The sequence below is a fragment of the Choloepus didactylus genome, chromosome 11 (genome assembly GCF_015220235.1).
Source record: "Choloepus didactylus isolate mChoDid1 chromosome 11, mChoDid1.pri, whole genome shotgun sequence".
In the NCBI taxonomy this organism is placed as follows: Eukaryota; Metazoa; Chordata; class Mammalia; order Pilosa; family Megalonychidae; genus Choloepus; species Choloepus didactylus.
The window spans coordinates 22,411,368-22,429,406 of NC_051317.1; the positions used below are offsets into that span (position 1 = coordinate 22,411,368).

The window sequence follows — 18,039 nt, forward strand, 5'->3', positions numbered from 1 at the left end:
AGAATATGTATTCTACATTCATTCAAGTCACCTCCGTCCTTCTCTCTCTGTATATTAGAAAAGCAGATCCACCAAGGGCCTGAGAAGCACACATAACGTGTGCATAGAGGAGTTAGTGCTCAGAGAGAAGATGGCTTTAATAAATCCCAGTGTTCCTAATTTTTCTTCCCATTGGGACCCTAGGAATCAAATCACCAGTCTAAATTTGCTCAGTTCCTTCTGCCTGCTAATAAGATGATTTCTTCTCATTCCCGATTAGTCCCACATATCACTCTCCTCCAACTTTCCTTCAGTCGGGGCATTCCCAACATAACCACAATAATTAGTGTATTTAGTTGATTCACTTAACAAATCAGTCACCTGATTTTGGGGAAAAGGGTGTGGGAACTCATCCTATTAGTTGTTTGAATAAATCTTCCAGTCTTCTGCTAAAGTGTAAACATAGTTGCGGAAAGTTATAGTTCAGGAAAACCTTGAGTCTAAAGCTGGGACTTGGTTTTTTAATTATCCTTTATAGAAAGAAGGGAACTTGATTGGCAATTGACTTAAGGATATGTCCAAAGGAGGAAAAATGATCAGAATGATTTGGACTGAAAAAAGTCCAATGTAAAATAAAAGACTGGGGGCATCCAAGACAGGAGTGCACAGGAATGGGACAAGTAACAGGAAAGAGCAGATCCAAGATCAAGAACATTGCATCAGAGTATAATGTTTTGAAACCTGGCATATGGAGTAAAAGCCAATGCATAATTCAAGAGTGTCACTGTGGTGTTACTGGAAATTCAGAATATAGAGGCACAATAGGACTACACATGGGCATGCCAAATTATTGTGTCAGTGGAATCCATTATCTTCTCAAACTAGGTCTTCTATTAAAAATTTTCTCTATGCATAAAAATTGATTTTACTCATTTAGAACATCGCAGTAAACTTTATTAGTCAGTGCTTCCCAATTATAAATAACAACACTAACAACAACATTGTAATATTTACAATTCACAAAACATTTTCAGGTTCTTTATTTCATTCTGCCCTCCAGATAGTCAATCATTTAATCATTTAACACGTAGACATTGAGTGAAAACCATGCACAAAACATTGTTTTAGGCAACTTGTGACATGTCAGTGAACAAATAGACAAATATCCCTGCACTCATGGTGCTTATATTGTAACAAGAAAAGGCAAAAACAAAAACAAAAACAAAACAAAACAAAACACAACCTAACAAAAAAGAAAATTCGGTAATAATATATTGGACATTGATAAGTACTCTACAGAAAATAAGAACCACCATTGAGCTCAGTGAAGGCATTGGGAGGATGGGCTCTGGGGGAGAGTGGGTTGCCATATGAAATGAGTAGTCCTCACTGAGAAGCTGTGTTGGAGGTACCTGGGAAGGTGTAGACCCAGCCAGAAAGCCAAGGTGGTGGGAGTAGAATGGAAAGAAAAGCTAATGGAGGCAAAGAGAGAATCAAAAAAGGAACTGGGAGCCAGATCCTATAAGGTATTAGAGTTCATTGTGAACATATTGGTTTTAACTCTAAGTTGAGTGAGAAGTCACTGCAGGATGTGGCCCAGGTAAGTAGCATAACTGACTTACGTGTTAAAAGAATCCATAGAACTTAAGTTGAGAATGGATGGGGAGGTGCAAGAGGAGAGCCAGGAGGACTGCTGGGAAAACAATTAATAATCCAGAGGAAGAGGAGGCTGAATGGTTAGGAATGGCTAAACTCTGGATGTATGTGAAGGTAGAGCCAACAAGATTTACTGGTGGAATTGACGTGGACTGGCAAAATAAAGAGAAGAGTGAACCACAATTTTTGGCATCAGTAATTGAAAATACGGAGTTGTCATCCACTGAGATGGAAAAGTGTAAGACAGTTTTTGCAGGGGAGGGAAATGGAGATAGATTTAAGGTTAAGTTTTTTGTATATGGAATTTAAAATATCTACTTTGATGTCAAGGGTACAGTTGAATATGTAAGTCTGGAATCACAGAGAAAGGTTAAAGGATAAAGGTAAAGGACAAGTCAGGAAATAGGTGTGGATTTAGAAGATTTTGCTGATAATGAATAAGAATTCCAGAGGGAAGAGTGGAGGACTTTTTGGAGTTGGGAAGAGAGAGAGAAGGGGTCATAACAGAACATGCAGAAAGTTTTGTGAAGCTTAGAGTGCAAGGGATAAAGGAAGATATTAGTGACTGACATAAACTATGTTAAAATGCATAATGAGATTACAGGATTCAAGGAGGATAATGGAGAAGAGGCTGTCAGTTTAGTGGTAGGGAGAAATCCCTGTTCACCCCAGGTAAAGAGTAGGAGATATATCTCCTTCCTGCCTGGAAGTCTCTCTTGTTTCTGGTGAATGGAATAGAGCCCCCTAGGAGGTGTGCTTTCAGACCCAGTATGCTTTCTTCATTCTTGATTCCATGGAGAAGGGACGCTATTGCTCTAAGGCTCTTCTCTGATATTCTCTGTCATGACTCTAGGGTGGCCTTCCACAAAAGCCTTATTTCATACTAAGTTACCAACCCCAATTTTAACCCTGTTGATGGAGAGGTATGAGCTGAGATCCAGTGCATGAACCTCTTCCCAGGAGGAATATACAAATACATTATTAAACTACTGTTTGCAAATGGCAAAACTAAGAGAGAGGTGAATTGTTTGCTCATGATCAGACAGTTAAAATACCTAGGAAAAAAAACTTATCTTAATATAGTTGGAAGGAAAATGAAGGATGCCAATCAAGCAAGGCTCCCTGGAATGGAAAAACAAAAACAAAAACAAAAAAAATTTGAACTAAAGTTCAAGTTAAAGAGGAGGAATAAAGCTTTCTGATAAATTATTATCAGGATGGTCAACTAATACTTCCAGTAATTAATATTTGTCAAGCATTTAGGGGAGTTGGAATCCTCAATTATTTATTGTGCATAGATATGGAGAAAGATGACAGCAAAGTTAGCCTTCAATGACTTTAAAATTTTGTTGGGAAGCAACAGAATAGAGTTTAAAATTAAGTCCAGTATTATCATCATTTTATTATTGTCATCACCATCATCATCTTTAAACTATGTTTAAATAGTGAAATTGAACTTAAATCAATCATATCAATTATGACCTAAATATTTTGACAGCCCTGTGAGACCAGTATCATTATTTCACATATAGGAACTGTAACAAGTAGCTGAGACTGAAAGAGATTTTATTTGTTTGAGTTCTCTCTTATAGTAAATTGTTTGGTCAAAAGAACTCAGGTATATTGAATCAAAATTTTGTGAAATTTCTAAGATTAAAAAATGCATCAAATATAAAGGCAAAAATTACAGTCACAGAGAGTTAAGTTTTGGGAATCAGTGATATTAGATTCAGAAGAATGAATTCCATAATCCACAAAATCATTCCCAGAATATAGAGGATTTAAAAGTAATTAAATATAGTGATAGTAAAATGAAATGTACAAAGGACAAGTTCTGAATATATTAACACAGAAGAAAATGGAAGGTTCAAAAAGCATAAAAAAGTAAGGAAAAGGAAAGAAGGAGGGAGAGAGCAAGGGAGACAGAAGGAAGAAGGAGAAGGAAGGAGGAAGAGAAAGAGGAGGAGGAGGAGAAGGTGAAAAAAGAAAGAGAACAAACAGAATTATGAATCTGATGCTGAAACAATGTAATGGACAGAGGGGAGAATTGGAACCAACATAAATACTCAACTGTTCTGAGCCAATTCAAGAATTGCCATTTCTAATTCTTAATGTATATGGAAGACTTGGGGTGAAAGGGTATTGAAAGGAATGAGAAATTACAATGGACGTATAAAAATGTTTGTTAATACAGGATCCATCAATGTGAAGAAAGACCCATCAAGAAAATTTGTGGAGCTGTCTGGAAATAGAATTTGATGAAATTGTTCCATTTCTAAAATTATTATACTCCACAATGCACCTCCAAGGACACATATTTATAGTTTCTCTTTTCCCTATGGGGATATTTTCATATAAACAATAAAGTACTAACCTAAATGGGGGCATCTTTTGAGGCTTAGCATATTTGTACCCTCCTCTACTCCAGAAGCCATTCCTTGGCATGGGGTGTATCTTGGGAACAGAGGTTTAGGAATAAATGTCGCTAAAATTAGAAGTAGGATCAACTTGATCCCTGGATGCCCAATTCTCTGACTCTGCTTCCATCATAGATGGCAGGGTAATAGGAGTCGTGTCACAGATGAAAAAATAAGGTCGGAGAACACCAGAGAATAGTTGGTTGAATGTGTAGATATAAGACCCATGCGTTAAGTTGTAAAAGGAAATTTCACCAGCTTCATAGTCCAAGAAAATCCCAATGCAGCGAGGTCTTTCCAGCTGGAGGACTGGAACAGATGGCGAGGTAAGAACCATGTACTCATTCCCTTTCAGTAGCCACAATGCCCAGACTCCATTCTCGGGAGATGGTGTGCTTTCCCCCTTTCTTGGCGCTGTGTCTTGACAGACGCCTAATCCCCACTCTGCTCTTTCTCCCACCAAGACCTCCCAGTAATGCCTCCCTGATGAGAAGTTCTGCAAACCTAGGATACAGGGCCATGTGTCAAAGCGCTCAGGGTTGCTGGGGACATCCCTCCATACTTCTCCATCCTGCACACTGTGCAGGTCAGCAGTCAAGAGGAGGCTGGGATGAGCTGTGGCAGGATCCAGCTTTACATCAACTGTGGAAAGAATTTTGTGGGATACATGAAAGTACAGAAAAAAAAACAGTAGAAACTCAACAAGCTATGACAATAGCTTCTCATTCATCTCTCTCTAATAACTCCTAAAGAAAGCAAAATAATGATTTTACCTCATAGGTCCCTCAGCATATTCTTTATTACCTTCTGGTGTATTCCCCTGTTATCCCTGCATTTACCATCATCCAGAACTTATTACACCCTAATAGAACAACCATTTACATTCCTTTCATCTATAGAACAACCATTTACATTCCTTTCATCTACATCCAAAGAACTTGTGTGCATTTGGGGGGATCTTCTGCATTTAAAATTTATGCAGGTTTTCTTTTTCCTCAAAACTTACAGGAAAATATCATTAATATAAAATCCACTACTTTCAAAGATATGCTACTGTGGTTGGCAGAATTCTAAGATGGCCCCAATAACCTCCACAGCCTGGTGTTATTCCCATAATTTTGTTACATTATATGACAGAAGGAAGATCATCTGGGTGGGTCTAATCTAATCATGGAAGCCCATTAAATTCAAAAATTTTTCTCTGGCTGACAGAAGAAGGGAAATTCAGAGAGATTCGTATTCCATGTGCCATTGCTAACCTTGAAGATGCTGGGGGCATGGGATGAAGAGTGCAAGTGACCTCAAGGGAGTTCTGAGTGGCCCCAACTGACAGTCAGCAAGGAAACAGGGATCTCTGCCCTACAACTGAAAGGACCTGCATTCTGCCAACAACCTGATGATACTGGGGGTCGATTCTTCCTTACAACTTTCAGAAAAGAGCCCAGTCTGGCCAACACCTTAATTTCTGCCTTGTGAGAGCCTAAGCAGAGAGCCCATCTAAGACTGCCTATACTTCTGACCTGCAGATTAGCTAATAAATGGGTGAAGTTTTGAGTAAGTAAATTTTTGGTGATTTGTTACAGAGCAATAGAAAACTAATACAGACACCATGAAGTCTCAGCAAGATTGATGCACATATAATAAATAAATACATTTACATCTGAAATGCCTTCTCTAAATAAGGAGGGATGCAAAATATTTAGTGTTGTCTGCTGATTATAAGCATTCAAAAATAATAAATTCCACTAATAAAATTTTGTTTTTAATATCATAATCACATATGCTACTTTGACTACTACTACTATAATTACTCCTCCTACTTCCTATTGCTACTACCATTACAACTATTCTGACTTGTCCCTAAACCACAACTGGTAATCTTTTATTGATACCCAACCCTGAGTTGGTTACACAACTTATTATATGTATATTATAGATGATGTGACTCAGAGTCAAAAAGCTTGTGTGATTTTCCCAATTTCTTGAAGTAATAAATAGCAGGGATTAGAAACATAGCTTTCCATGAAATTGTGCCTATTTAACATACTTGTCTTTACATACTATTCCTACTCCAGCACATTTCTCTACTCCCTTTACAGGTAAAGTCCTTGAAATGGCTTTTGATAAGGTCTGTCTCCTATCCCTCTCCCTTCTCATTCTTTCTTAAACTCAACTGCTTAACAGAATCATATCCCTAATCAAAACTGCTTGTGTCGTTATTACCATGATCTCCACAATGATGAAGGGTCAGTTATCAGAGTTGATCTTAAATGACTTTTCTGCAACACCTGAAACTGTTGAGAATCCTGTTGTCCTGGAAAACCTTCCTTCTCTTTTCTAAGGACAAGAGTCATCCATGCCTTCCTTCCCATTTTAATTATCACCCTTTGATCTCCTTTGCTGTTTTCTCCTCTTCTCCTCTATCACTAACATTGGAGAAATCAATTATCTCAGGAAATGGGCCTCTTCTCTTTTTCTCAGCTCACTCCCTATTTGTTTCTGTGTTGGCTCACTGGTTTAATTAAATTCTATACATATGCTCCCTGGTTCCAAAGGCCTATCTATAGCCTAGACCTTTCCTGAAACTGTATTCATAAATCCTGCTTACCCACCATTGATAATTGGATGTTTAACATTCATCACAACATTAACATTTCTAAAACCCAGCTTCCCTCCTTCTGCCTCACCTTCAACTTCCCCCAGTCCTTGAGATCAAAACCATGGAGTAATTCATGACTTTTTTCTTTCTCTGATGCATTGTCCTAGTTTTTTAAGGCTGCTGTAACAAAGTACCACAAACCAGATGGATTAAACAACAGACATTTATTGTCTCTCAGTTCTGGAAAATGGAAGTCCAAAGTCAAAGAAACATCAGGGATACACTTTGTTTGAAGTCTGTAGGAAGAATCTATTCCATGCCTCTTTCCTGGCTTCTAGTGGTGGCTTGCCAAAAATCCATGACATTCTCTGTATCATTCATCACATGGTATTCTTCTTTCTCTCTGTCAGTGTACAGATCTTCCTCCTTTTAAGGAAACTAGTCATATTGGATCACAGTCCACCCTACTCTAGAATGACCTCATTTTAACTTGCCTAATTCCATCTGTAATGACCCTATTTCCAAATAAGGTCACATTCTGAGATTTTGGTGGTTAAGACTTCAATATATCTTTTTGAGGGACACAATTCAATCCACAACAGATATATTCAAGTCCAAAACCCTCGTTCCCATGAATACTTGGAAATAGGATCTATAAAGATGTTATTAATAAAGATAAAGCCAAACTAGGTTAGGGTGGGCCCATACTCCAACATGCCTGGTGTCTTTATAAGAAGAGGGAATTGGGACACAGAGAGAGGGGAGAACACCAAGTAGCAACTGAGGCAGAGAATGTCATATACATATGTAAGTTTGTGTGTGTGTGTGTGTGAGTGGTGTGTCAACACACACACACACAACCCTCTTGGTTCTGTTTCCCAGGAAAACACTGACTGATAAATATATTTTTCAGATGCCCAATTCAACCCATGACACACTTCATAACTAATACAGCAGCAAATCCTCTCAGCACTACCTTCAAAGTATATTGATACTATCCCTTTCTCATAGCCCCCTTAGTCCAATCCATAATCTGCCACCTTAGTCCAATCCATAATCATCTCTCAGTGAATTACTACAAAGGTTCTAGCTGCTTTTCCCACTTCAATCCTTAGTCCTCTGTCATTTATATACATGCATACAGAACAATACCTTTAAAACATAAGTCCAATCTTGTCATTCCTCCATTTGTAACATTTCAGTGATTTCCTATTTCACTCAGAGATAAAGCATCATGCTTGCAGTGGCTTCCCCTCACAATTCCAGAAACACACCCAGCATGCTTCTAACTCAGCCCTTGGCACTGGTTTCCACCAAATGGAATTTTCTCCTCCAGATAAGATGAGATATTTGCTGGCTTATCCTGTACTGTATGAGGTCTTCCCTTATCATACAATTTAAAGTTAGATGCCTCACCTAAGGACTTATGGTAAGACTTACCCTACTCATTCTCCTCCCCCACCTTTGGTATTTTGTATGATCTTCTAACATTTTATGTACTTTACTCAATTTAATTAAAATTGTAACATGAAGCTGTGGATTAGTGCAATTTTTTTTTGGTTCAGTGATATATCCCAGGGCACAGAAGAGTGGATAGTGTAAAATGGTCAATTATTTGTTGAATCAATTAATTATTTATATAATATGATAAAGAACAACATAAAATATGAAGACACTGAAACTGAATATTTTAATAACATGCATCAAGTTATTCAGTTAGTATCTATTCATCAGAACTTGGGCTGAATAATTGAACATTAATGCTAAGATGGTGTGCTAGTTTGAATGTGTTATGCATCCCATAAAAGTCTATGTTCTTTGATCCAATCTTGTTGGGGCAGACCTATTGTGGGTGGGACCTTTTGATTAGGTTGTTTCCATGGAGATGTGACCCTCAAAGGTGGGACCTTTGGCTTAGACTATGTGCATGGAGATGAGACCCTGCCCATCCAAGGTGGGTCTTAATTAGTAATGGCATCCTCTATGAGAGGAGAAAAGTCAGAGACATATAGAAAAGAGTTTAGGCAGAAAATGCCCAGAGACATTTTGGAGAAAATCGTTTTGAAACTGGAACCTGGAAGAAAAGGACCAGCAGATGTTACCATGTGCCTTCCCATGTGGCAGAGGAACCCCAGATGCCATCAGCTTTGCTTCAGTGAAGGTATCCTCCTCTTGTTGATGCCTTAGTTTGGACATGTTTAAGGCCTGAGAACTGTAAATCTGTAACCTCCTTATAAAAGTCAATCCATTTCTGGCATCTTGCATTCCAGCAGCTTTAGCAAACCAGAACGATGGGTTTTCTCATTATAGGACAAAATAGTCCCCATGTAAGGAAGATAACACCTATTAAGTTAACATCTGTTTTCATTTCTTGGCATGAATAGGATTAAGGAATGAAATTTTAAAATACTGAGTCTCTACTGTTTAAAAGAACACTATAATCAAGCTGAACCAATTAGTTTACAATACTACAGTTATTCCCAAATCAGAATAATTAAATATTCTTGGCTTTAGGTACTGGTTAATTCAAGCAACTCATCAAATTGACAGTTGAAAGAAAAATGAACCCCTTGTTAATTGATATTTTTTAATGCTTTCACATTGATGACTTTTTTGGCATGTGTTTTCAAAAATGGTTTATTTAGTTTTCCAAAGAATCATATTTCCCCATATTTATAAACACTGAAGATTTGTTGTTACTACTCTTCCTAATATCATGGCTGGTAAGAGATGAAATACACTTTCAAGTTCGTTGCTGTAACTAAATAGGTGTCAGTGACTATGATATTCTTTAGGACTGTTCACATATATCCCTTTGCTCAGCTTTCTGAACACACAATGCCATTCCACTTCATAGTTTTGCATGGCCATGTGGTTGAGTTTGGCAACTGGAATCCTTAGGGAAGAGATGTGCACCACTTCAGCATGAATGCCTCTAAAAGGCAGTACACAAGTCCACAGAAGTAGAGCCTATATCAGCCAGGGTTGCAGTGTGAGGGCCTCAGAGTGAGAGGATGTGAAGTAGAAGCCTCCCCAAATCCAGTAATAAACAGATAACACCTCGAAGTAAACCTTTGCTGATTTAGTCACTAAGCCATTGGGATCTGTTTGTTACTGCAACCTGACTGCTAAACTAACCAACTGCAATAACAGCCATGCCCCATGCAAGATAGTTTCACAATGTACCTTGGAACTTCCTTAACATTTCCTTCATCCCAGGGACACAACACCTTGTCCTCAGCTCCATGGGGATGGTCTCAGGTTCCAATCGTGTGACATTATTACTTCTGTGAAAAGAACACAGAACCAACGCATCTCAGTGTCACTTGTGATGTCTAGGGTTATCCATGATCTCCTCAGTCCCTGGCTGATTTGAAAAGTAAACATACCTGTTCAAGACTCCTCTCACGCCCTGAAAGTGAAAGGAAAACACAAGCATTTATCAATTAAACCTTTGAATTGCTTTTTCCGGTAAGATTGGGACACTGAATATTAAAATATCTCTAGAAATTATGGGAATTCTTAACTATTAAGACAAAATTATGGAAAACAATGACTTCTGTTTTTTGTTAAAACCAAGGATAAACTGTCATTTAATTTTCTCATCAATTCGAAATAATTAAATCAGTCCTTTTCTAGTAGAATAGATTGCACCAAATTTAGGTTAATTCTTAAATCATCGGTCAATTTAATATATTTTCTAAATTGATAATTCTGATACTTGGATATTTTAATAGAGTGACATTCTGTACCTAATGCAGATGGAATTAGGGCAAAAATAGATTCTAAGTATTCATAATACTTTATTTGAAGAACAGTGAAAGTTATATTCATAAACTGTTACCTCTAATATCTCTGTAAGAGAACCCCAAATTCCTAATTATTTGAACCAACACACCATAGCTATGGGCTCATATGTGAGTAGTGTACATAATGGATCAAAAAGAAAGTCATACCTAGTAATGTTTTATCTCAAAGCACATTATTAAATAAGTCATTTGTAGTATATTTTCCAAAAGGCCATCAGTCAAATAAATTCTGATAAAACATAAAAGCAGGGAACTAATTAGCCTTAATTTTTATGGAAGTAGTTGGCAACAGGGGTAAAATGTAGCTCATTTGTATGGGAGAAGAAAAGGAAATGAAAACATAAATGTAAACATATTTTTTAGAACATATTCTCCCCAAGATTTATTTTGAACATGCAATTGGTGCTAATAAATGCTTATTTAAATAAGTCATTATTTGAGATATGATAAGCTGATGAATGTTATTATTGAAAAATAGCTAAGTTTCTGTGCTCATTCACTGTCTGATATTTAGGAAATTAATTGCTTTCTGACTCTTATTTTGCTCATTAAGAAGTGGACATAGCAATATTACTACTATGACTAAAAGCATATTTAGTATATATAGATATTTTGAATACAGAAAGAGATGAATAAAATAAAAATTCTTTTTAAATTCATTATTTGGTAATCTCTCACTGTGCATCAGGTGCCATTCATTCATAGTACTTACAATTAAATACAGGCACTTATATATCTGGATCTATGTCTAACAAAGTGAAATTTGTGGGTCAATTGTGACATGAGAATATGAATTGTTCAGAATTCACCAAATGAATATTTGGGGATGAGATAGAAAAAAATGTGCCAGATGAATGGATACATAACGCATATGCGTCAACACCTATGGCTTTCCCCAATCACTTGGGCTTAATGTCTTCATGGGAGGATTAAGAACACATATACCCTTCTCCCTGTTATATTTATGTCTGTTTTATCATCCCAAATAGACTGAACCAGCTGAAGGGAGCCCATGTTAACTCCTCCCCATGTGGCTGCTATAGGCATGCAATATGGGCTAGGAAACAATCATTTACCTTAAATTTTAACATGAAAATTTCAAGCTAGACAGTTTAAAACATCAGTCAAGCTTTTGGCTATTCGCTCCAAAATAGGTTAGCAAGGAATACTTCAGAACGTCCATCACTGGAAAACAGCGATATCATCATTGACAGATTGTACAGGTTTAAGAAGTCTTTTTCTATCTCCTTAATATTATGTAAATCACAAATAGATTTTAATTAACTAAAATAGTTAAACTCTTTGTCTTTAAAATGAAGTGTGTGATTCCCTTCTGATTCTGATGCTGAGATTTAAGATTAAGGTGCTGTCCAAGAAAATTATAGGATAGCCGTTTTCAAAAGAAAGTAAATGCATAAGTGGTCCATCTTCTAACACTGGTCTCACCTCCAGCAGACCAAGCGCAGGGCGCTGACACCTCTCCTCCAACTCCTCAGCCAGTTCCTTCAGGGCCTTGCTTTGCTGAACCAACCTGTTCTTGCTCTCCTGCAGTCTCTGCAGGGTCATTCGTTCTTCCTCCTCTAGCCGCCTCAGCTGAAGTTGCTCCTCCTGGGTCAGAAAGCGACGATGTTTCTCAAATTCTGACTTGAAGCGCTGCCTCCACATTTCCACTTTTTCCTAGAGTGTCAAAGCAAGTCAAATCATCAGTGAATGAAGCCTGTATGACAATGAATAAAAGCACAGTTTGGACTCCCAGCTTCATGTATTGGATGGTCTACAGGAGGAGTCAATGGCTGGAGTCTCCATTGCTCCATAACTCTGTGGATTGATTGGTGCATTCTAACAACAAGCAGAAATAAGAGACCATTCATAAGAGATGTGGTCTAGTAGACTTTTCCAACACAGAATTTGAGAAAGACTGCTGGATTTTTGTTCTCATTCTGCCATACTCTCGGGAGCAAGACACTTAAACATTCAAGCTTTAGTTCTATATGTGAAATATAGAAAAGAAGGATAAGAGAATTAAAGCTAAATATTGAGTAAACTGTTGAGTATAGTGATGAGCACAAAGTAGTCATACAATAAATATTACTATTTATTATTAGAATAGTCACTAGAATGAAAACTATGTGGAAACATACAAATTATAAAAGAGAGATTAGATTAGAAAGACCCAGATTTGTAACATGAGTAAGAAAAGATCTGGAGATTAGAAGACATGAACTTTCCATTAAAACATGGTAATCATGAAACTACAGGCAAAGCCTCTCTGCCTAAGTCTAAAAAGAACTAACCAGTCTTCAGCCCACTTATTGCTGTTAACTTCAGGAAATTAATCCTGATTTCTAGCCTGAATCTCACATCTATAATTTATCAATAGATCTAAGTAACATACATTCATGCAGGATTATGACATCTAAATTGTATTTTCTTGAGATAGGTATACATAGGAAAATAGCTTCAAACTGAGTACAAGAGGCAAATTATCCTCCCACAGTTTCTCTAAATTTCATATTCCCTTTCATATTCATATTACTAAACACTATAATGTCTTCATTTGATTAAAGGACTTAAGCTATAGATTCTTTTTAACTCTACTGATGGTTCCTCTTAAACCCCAAGGAACTCAATTCCTTCCTTCAATTTTCTATTACCATCTTCTTATGTCCATACTTTAAACTACTAAATTCATATATTCCTGGACTTCTTTTCAAATTGGCAAACTCAAAATTCCTTATTCTGATTTTTGAATGATACAACTCAGGTAAATATGGCCAATTCTCCCCCATATTAGAGATTGGGTTGTTGAGGAGTAGGGTGTACACTCAGCCATTGGAAAAGAGTGGGATTACATCGGGGATGAGAAGCATGGTTTGGTTGTAATTCATCTCTCCTTGACAACATTCTTTTGAGCACTATTATTATATCTACACATACAGAAAGGAGGAGGGTTTTATTAGAATTTAAAGTTCATTGCTATCAAGACTGGTGCTTGTTACATTTGGGTCACAAGAATACATTCTTGATGGTAAAGATCATGCAAGTTTATTTGACTTAGAACAGGGATCTCAACCTCATCTCTCTACTTTAGAATAATTAGAAGAGATTTTAAAATTGTGGAACCCCCAGATCTTGGAAAACCCAGCCTGATCTTCCCTGATTCTCCATATGAAGATACGAATGCCTTGTTCCATAGTCCAACAGTGCATTGTACTTTTCCTTTTAAGTGCTTATTACAACTAAATTTAAATGATTGTTAGTGTAATGATTTGGTTCTTCCCTCAGGCTCTCAGCTATCACAGGAAGAATCTATGTCTTGTTCTTGATGGTTTATTGCTCATCATGGCCATTTATTAATGGCTGAGTGAAAAAAAATTCCGATTGGAAAGTTAATTCTCTCTAAAAAAATTTTGAATAAAGGCAAAAAAAATCTGCATGGTTGAGAACCATGTATACTTGATTGTAACCACATATACATAAATGAAAATGGTGGGTGGGGGAAAAGGAATTGAAGTTGTAGAAAAGAGGAAATATGTATCTAAGGGCATGCTGCCAGGAAAAGAGGCTGAAAATTCAGATTATCTTTCTCTGTGTAGGTGGTCAATATTAGCTGTATATCATCTGTCATAATGTTGTGAAATATTCATTATTTCATTCATCCAACAAATATTTTTTTAAATGGTAGTGACAGTATGAGGCTCTGTTCTACATGCTAAGTATATAGCAGTGAATTTTAAAGTAAGATCAAGACCAGTAAAGGTATTTATTTATCATTTGGATTATGATGGTAGCAAGAAATGTAAAAAGAAGAACCAGATACACAATATAATTTGAGGAAATGGGGATGATCCAGGATGGTACCAAGATATTTTTTTCTTCAGCAGGTATAGCTCAAGAGTGTTGGAAGAGTGGGGAAGGTGGCAGGTGAGTGGGATGAGTAAACTTCTTAAAGACCCAGTATCTCCTTACCTTCCAAATGACAGTCTTTTTCCCCACATTGGTTTCCTGAGTCAAAGTGTCCTCCATCTCTTTCCTCACAACTCCCAGGGCAACTTGGAGCTTTACCTGTATCAGAAGATAAGCTGAAATCTTTCAAGATGCCCTCATTCAGTTACCTAATGTCACAGATACTTCAGGAAATACAAAATCCACTAAAACAATTCCCAAAAAGCACAACAAAATGTTTGACCATTAACATAAATATAGTTTAAGAGGATAATACCAGCACACAACCAAAAATTTAATTAAAGATGGTCACTGAAGCATTATTTAAAATGTTAAAAGTGCAATTAATCAAAAAGATAAAAATAATTTGGTGTTGAAGTATATTTGATGGCATGAAATTCTGTGTTATTAAAATAACTATATGGTTGTTATTAAAATAAATATATTTTTGAGTAATTTGACACCAGTTTTGGGGAAGAAGCACTTATAATGAATGTAAAAAGTTAGGTAGAGATCATTAAAAATATACAATAGATGAAATCCCTCTTGGTGCTAGATTGAAGAGGGATGATCTTATATGTCTCTTTATATTTCAATTTGTCAAAATATTTATTCATAATCAGAAGTATTATTTGTTAGTATTATCATTATTGTTAAATACTTATAATTATATTAAAATTATTATTTTGGGCTAGAGAAACTTTGTAAGTTAGCATAAATGAAAAATAAACACAATACATAGTGAAAACTTTCAAAGGGTTAAGAAATAATACAATAAAAACTAAATCTCTTTTCAACTCTAGAACCCCTGCTGGAGGTAAAAACTTATTTTACTTACAGGAGACATCCACAAAGATATACACATCACCCATTTTCACTAGAAAACAACTCCATTTCCAAAGTCATTCAAAAGTACCTTATGCAAATTGCTTTTAAAAGGAGAATGGAATTAGCACTATACATAATGCTGCACATAAAATAATAGAATTCATGGAAGGATTTGGCAAGATGGAGAAAGTGTCATTTGTTTTTGTGTTTGGAAGAAATAAAGCACATTGACACTTGATAGAGCAAAGCACCCTCTGACAGAAGTAAACAAAATGCGAGCCAAAACAGGAGATGAAAAATGCATGTCATATTTGGGTGCAACAGTGATTAGGCTAATTTTGTTGCCATGGTAGGTTAAGACAAGAGTTGAGAAATGTAGCACAGGGCCCTGGAAATTCTTGATGTGCAGACTAAAGAGTGTAGACAATACTTATTTGGTATTGAATGAATACTGAAAATGTAGAGAAGTTCTTTGAAGTATTACAATATCTACATTCTATATGATAGCTTCTGGATTAAAAATAAGGCAGGAATCTTCTGCAAACGTCTAGCTAGAAAGTAGCTAACACCTGAAATAGATAGCTGACAAGGAACTTGAGAAGAAATTTAATGAGAGGTATTTCCAAGTAGGCCTAGAGGGAATTGAGGGAAAAAAATTTCCCAAACACTGACTTAAAACAAATAGCAATAACAAGCTAATATTTGTAGTTTATTACGATGAGGTAAAACTTAGGTAAAACATGCCAGTACATCAAAGACGAGTTTGACCTCCTTTATGCTGATAGCTGTTTTGCATGTTGGAAATTTAAATGTGTTCAGAATACTTCCAAGAACTTCTGAAGGGCACCACTAGGTAGAACCCTACACAGAATGTCACTGATGCCACTTTTGGGGACGAAATACTCATCTAAGTGCAATAAATACAAGGATGATAGATTTAATCTGCCATGCTCTTTTTTGAGTATTTTCAAATCATAACCCCTCTAAATATTTGTTGAATAAAGAATGGAATGTGTGCTTTTCAACTCCATTCCTGCTTCAGGGAACACATACATGTGTAGGCTTTGACGATGGTCAGACTTGTGTGCTCACCCAGGTGCTAGTGTTTATTTCAGCAATCTTTAACCAATGCCTAAAGCAGAGGGTTGTTTGGGTGACAGTATTAACATTAACGTACCTATAAACACTAGGCAAATAGTGAGACCTGTAGGAATGAATATAAAGATGAAATAAATAAGATGCATTATAAATAAAGATGCACTATAAATAAGAACCATTTAGACAAAACAGTCTCACTCAGCAGATTTCAAGCTGTGGAAGCCATGCCATTGACATCAGGGATGCAAGACCAGCATGAAATTAAATGGTCAGGCAAAGCATCTTGGGAGAGTTAAGCAGTCCCAAAGAATGGACGGAATTTGAGCCTGAGCAGAGAACCCAAAGAGGGAACACCAGGACCAAAAGTAAGACGGTCCCAACCTGAATGTGAGTTGTCAGGAGATGGGGAGGTAGGAAGGGAACAGGAGTCAGGGGTCATTCAGGGGTGCTGGGTGCTATCATTTCTGTATCTTTGGGCAAGTTGCTTAATATCTCTGGCTCTGCCTGGTCCTCTGTCAAAGCAGTATGTCCAGATCCTGAATGAAACCTCTCTGCGTGCCTGAAGCGCAGGGCGCGGCGGCTCTCACCTGGTAGTCCCTGGCGGCCTCCTGCAGGGAAACGGTGCGGTGGCTCCGGTGCTCAGGGGTGGTATCACAGACCCAGCACAGCACCACCTGGTCCTCCTCGCAGAAGCGGCTCAGCTCCTCGCCATGCAGCACGCAGAGGCGCGTCCCCGCAGGTCCCGCGCCCAGAGCCAGCTGCCGCACGCTGTCCACCAGGCTGGCCAGCTGCCTGTTGGGCCGGAAGCCCGCTGGACGGAAGCGGCCACGGCACTGGGGGCAGGCGTAGACGCCGCCCTGGGCGCTGTCGGTCTTCTCGCAGAACTGGGATATGCATCTGAGGCAGAAACTGTGACCGCAGTCAATACTGACTGGGTCCTGCAGGAAATCCAGGCACACGGGGCACCTGGCCTCTTCCCTCAGCCGCTCCCCAGGCGGCCCTGAGGCCATGGCCTGCCAAGTCTCGCCTGGTCCCGCAGATAGCAGCGCTGCCTTTCCCTGGCTGCCCCCGCTATCTCCTCTTGTGGTCTGGCTCAGAAGGGGAGGAACCCACAGTTTCAGGAGAAGCAGGCACAGGATGGGTTTTGTGCACTGGCTCAGCTTCAAGAGTCCAAATAAGCCCCTCCCGGTGAAAAGTTAAATTTCAAGCATCCTCAACCACAAATATAAAATGAACGTTCTAATAGCCCTCACAGTAGAGGAAAGTGATTAATTCTAATTGGAATCCCTTATATTGAACCTTAATGGAGCCTATAATCTCCTATTTCTCATTGTCAATAACTTTGGAGAATTTCTGATCCCTTTCTTTCCATTATTTATTGAACAATCCCTGCACCTTCCCTTCCCTTTACTCAAAATCAATTTTTGTAATCTTTTATCCAAAATGTCATTTTTTCATCTTCAATTAATTACCTCATCATAAAGAAATGAGATAATACAGGAAGGGGAAATGCCAGAATGCATGTGTATATTATAATAAGATTTTGCCCCAGGAATATTTCAGTACATGTAAATAAATATTTGGTCCAGTTAAGCAAAGATCCTAAAACAAATACACTTGTGTTATGTTTGTTCCAAAGTAGATTTTGAAGGTGACAAAGCTATAGATCAAGACATTTCTTAGAAGGAATAATTCAAGCAGAAGCCTA

General features: G+C 37.7%; 1 protein-coding gene across 2 annotated transcripts; it reads right to left on the reverse strand.

Moving 5' to 3' along the window:
• Positions 1-925: 925 nt before the first annotated feature.
• Positions 926-17,418, reverse strand: TRIM58 (tripartite motif containing 58). 2 transcript variants are annotated; one of them, XM_037799487.1, is made up of 7 exons: positions 17,188-17,418; positions 16,919-17,052; positions 14,430-14,525; positions 11,907-12,137; positions 10,041-10,063; positions 9,838-9,938; positions 926-4,694 (listed from the first exon to the last, which is right to left on the reverse strand). In XM_037799487.1, the coding sequence occupies exons 1-7, from the start codon at positions 17,339-17,341 to the stop codon at positions 4,105-4,107; spliced, it is 1,329 nt and encodes a 442-aa protein (XP_037655415.1). In that variant the 5' UTR covers positions 17,342-17,418; the 3' UTR covers positions 926-4,104. The 2 variants fall into 2 exon arrangements, with proteins under 2 accessions (XP_037655415.1, XP_037655414.1); XM_037799486.1 differs by having other exon boundaries at positions 16,919-17,418.
• Between the last annotated feature and the right edge of the window lie 621 nt (positions 17,419-18,039).

Excerpts from the sequence above, each read along its gene's own strand:
- TRIM58 (XM_037799486.1), bottom strand. The coding sequence starts at position 17,341 with ATGGCCTCAGGGCCGCCTGGGGAGCGGCTGAGGGAAGAGGCCAGGTGC. Across the intron at positions 9,939-10,040 it reads GTGAGAGGAGTCTTGAACAG|AAGTAATAATGTCACACGAT; the intron begins GTATGTTTACTT and ends TTCTTTTCACAG. Across the intron at positions 4,695-9,837 it reads AATGTTAAGGAAGTTCCAAG|TTGATGTAAAGCTGGATCCT; the intron begins GTACATTGTGAA and ends TTCTTTCCACAG.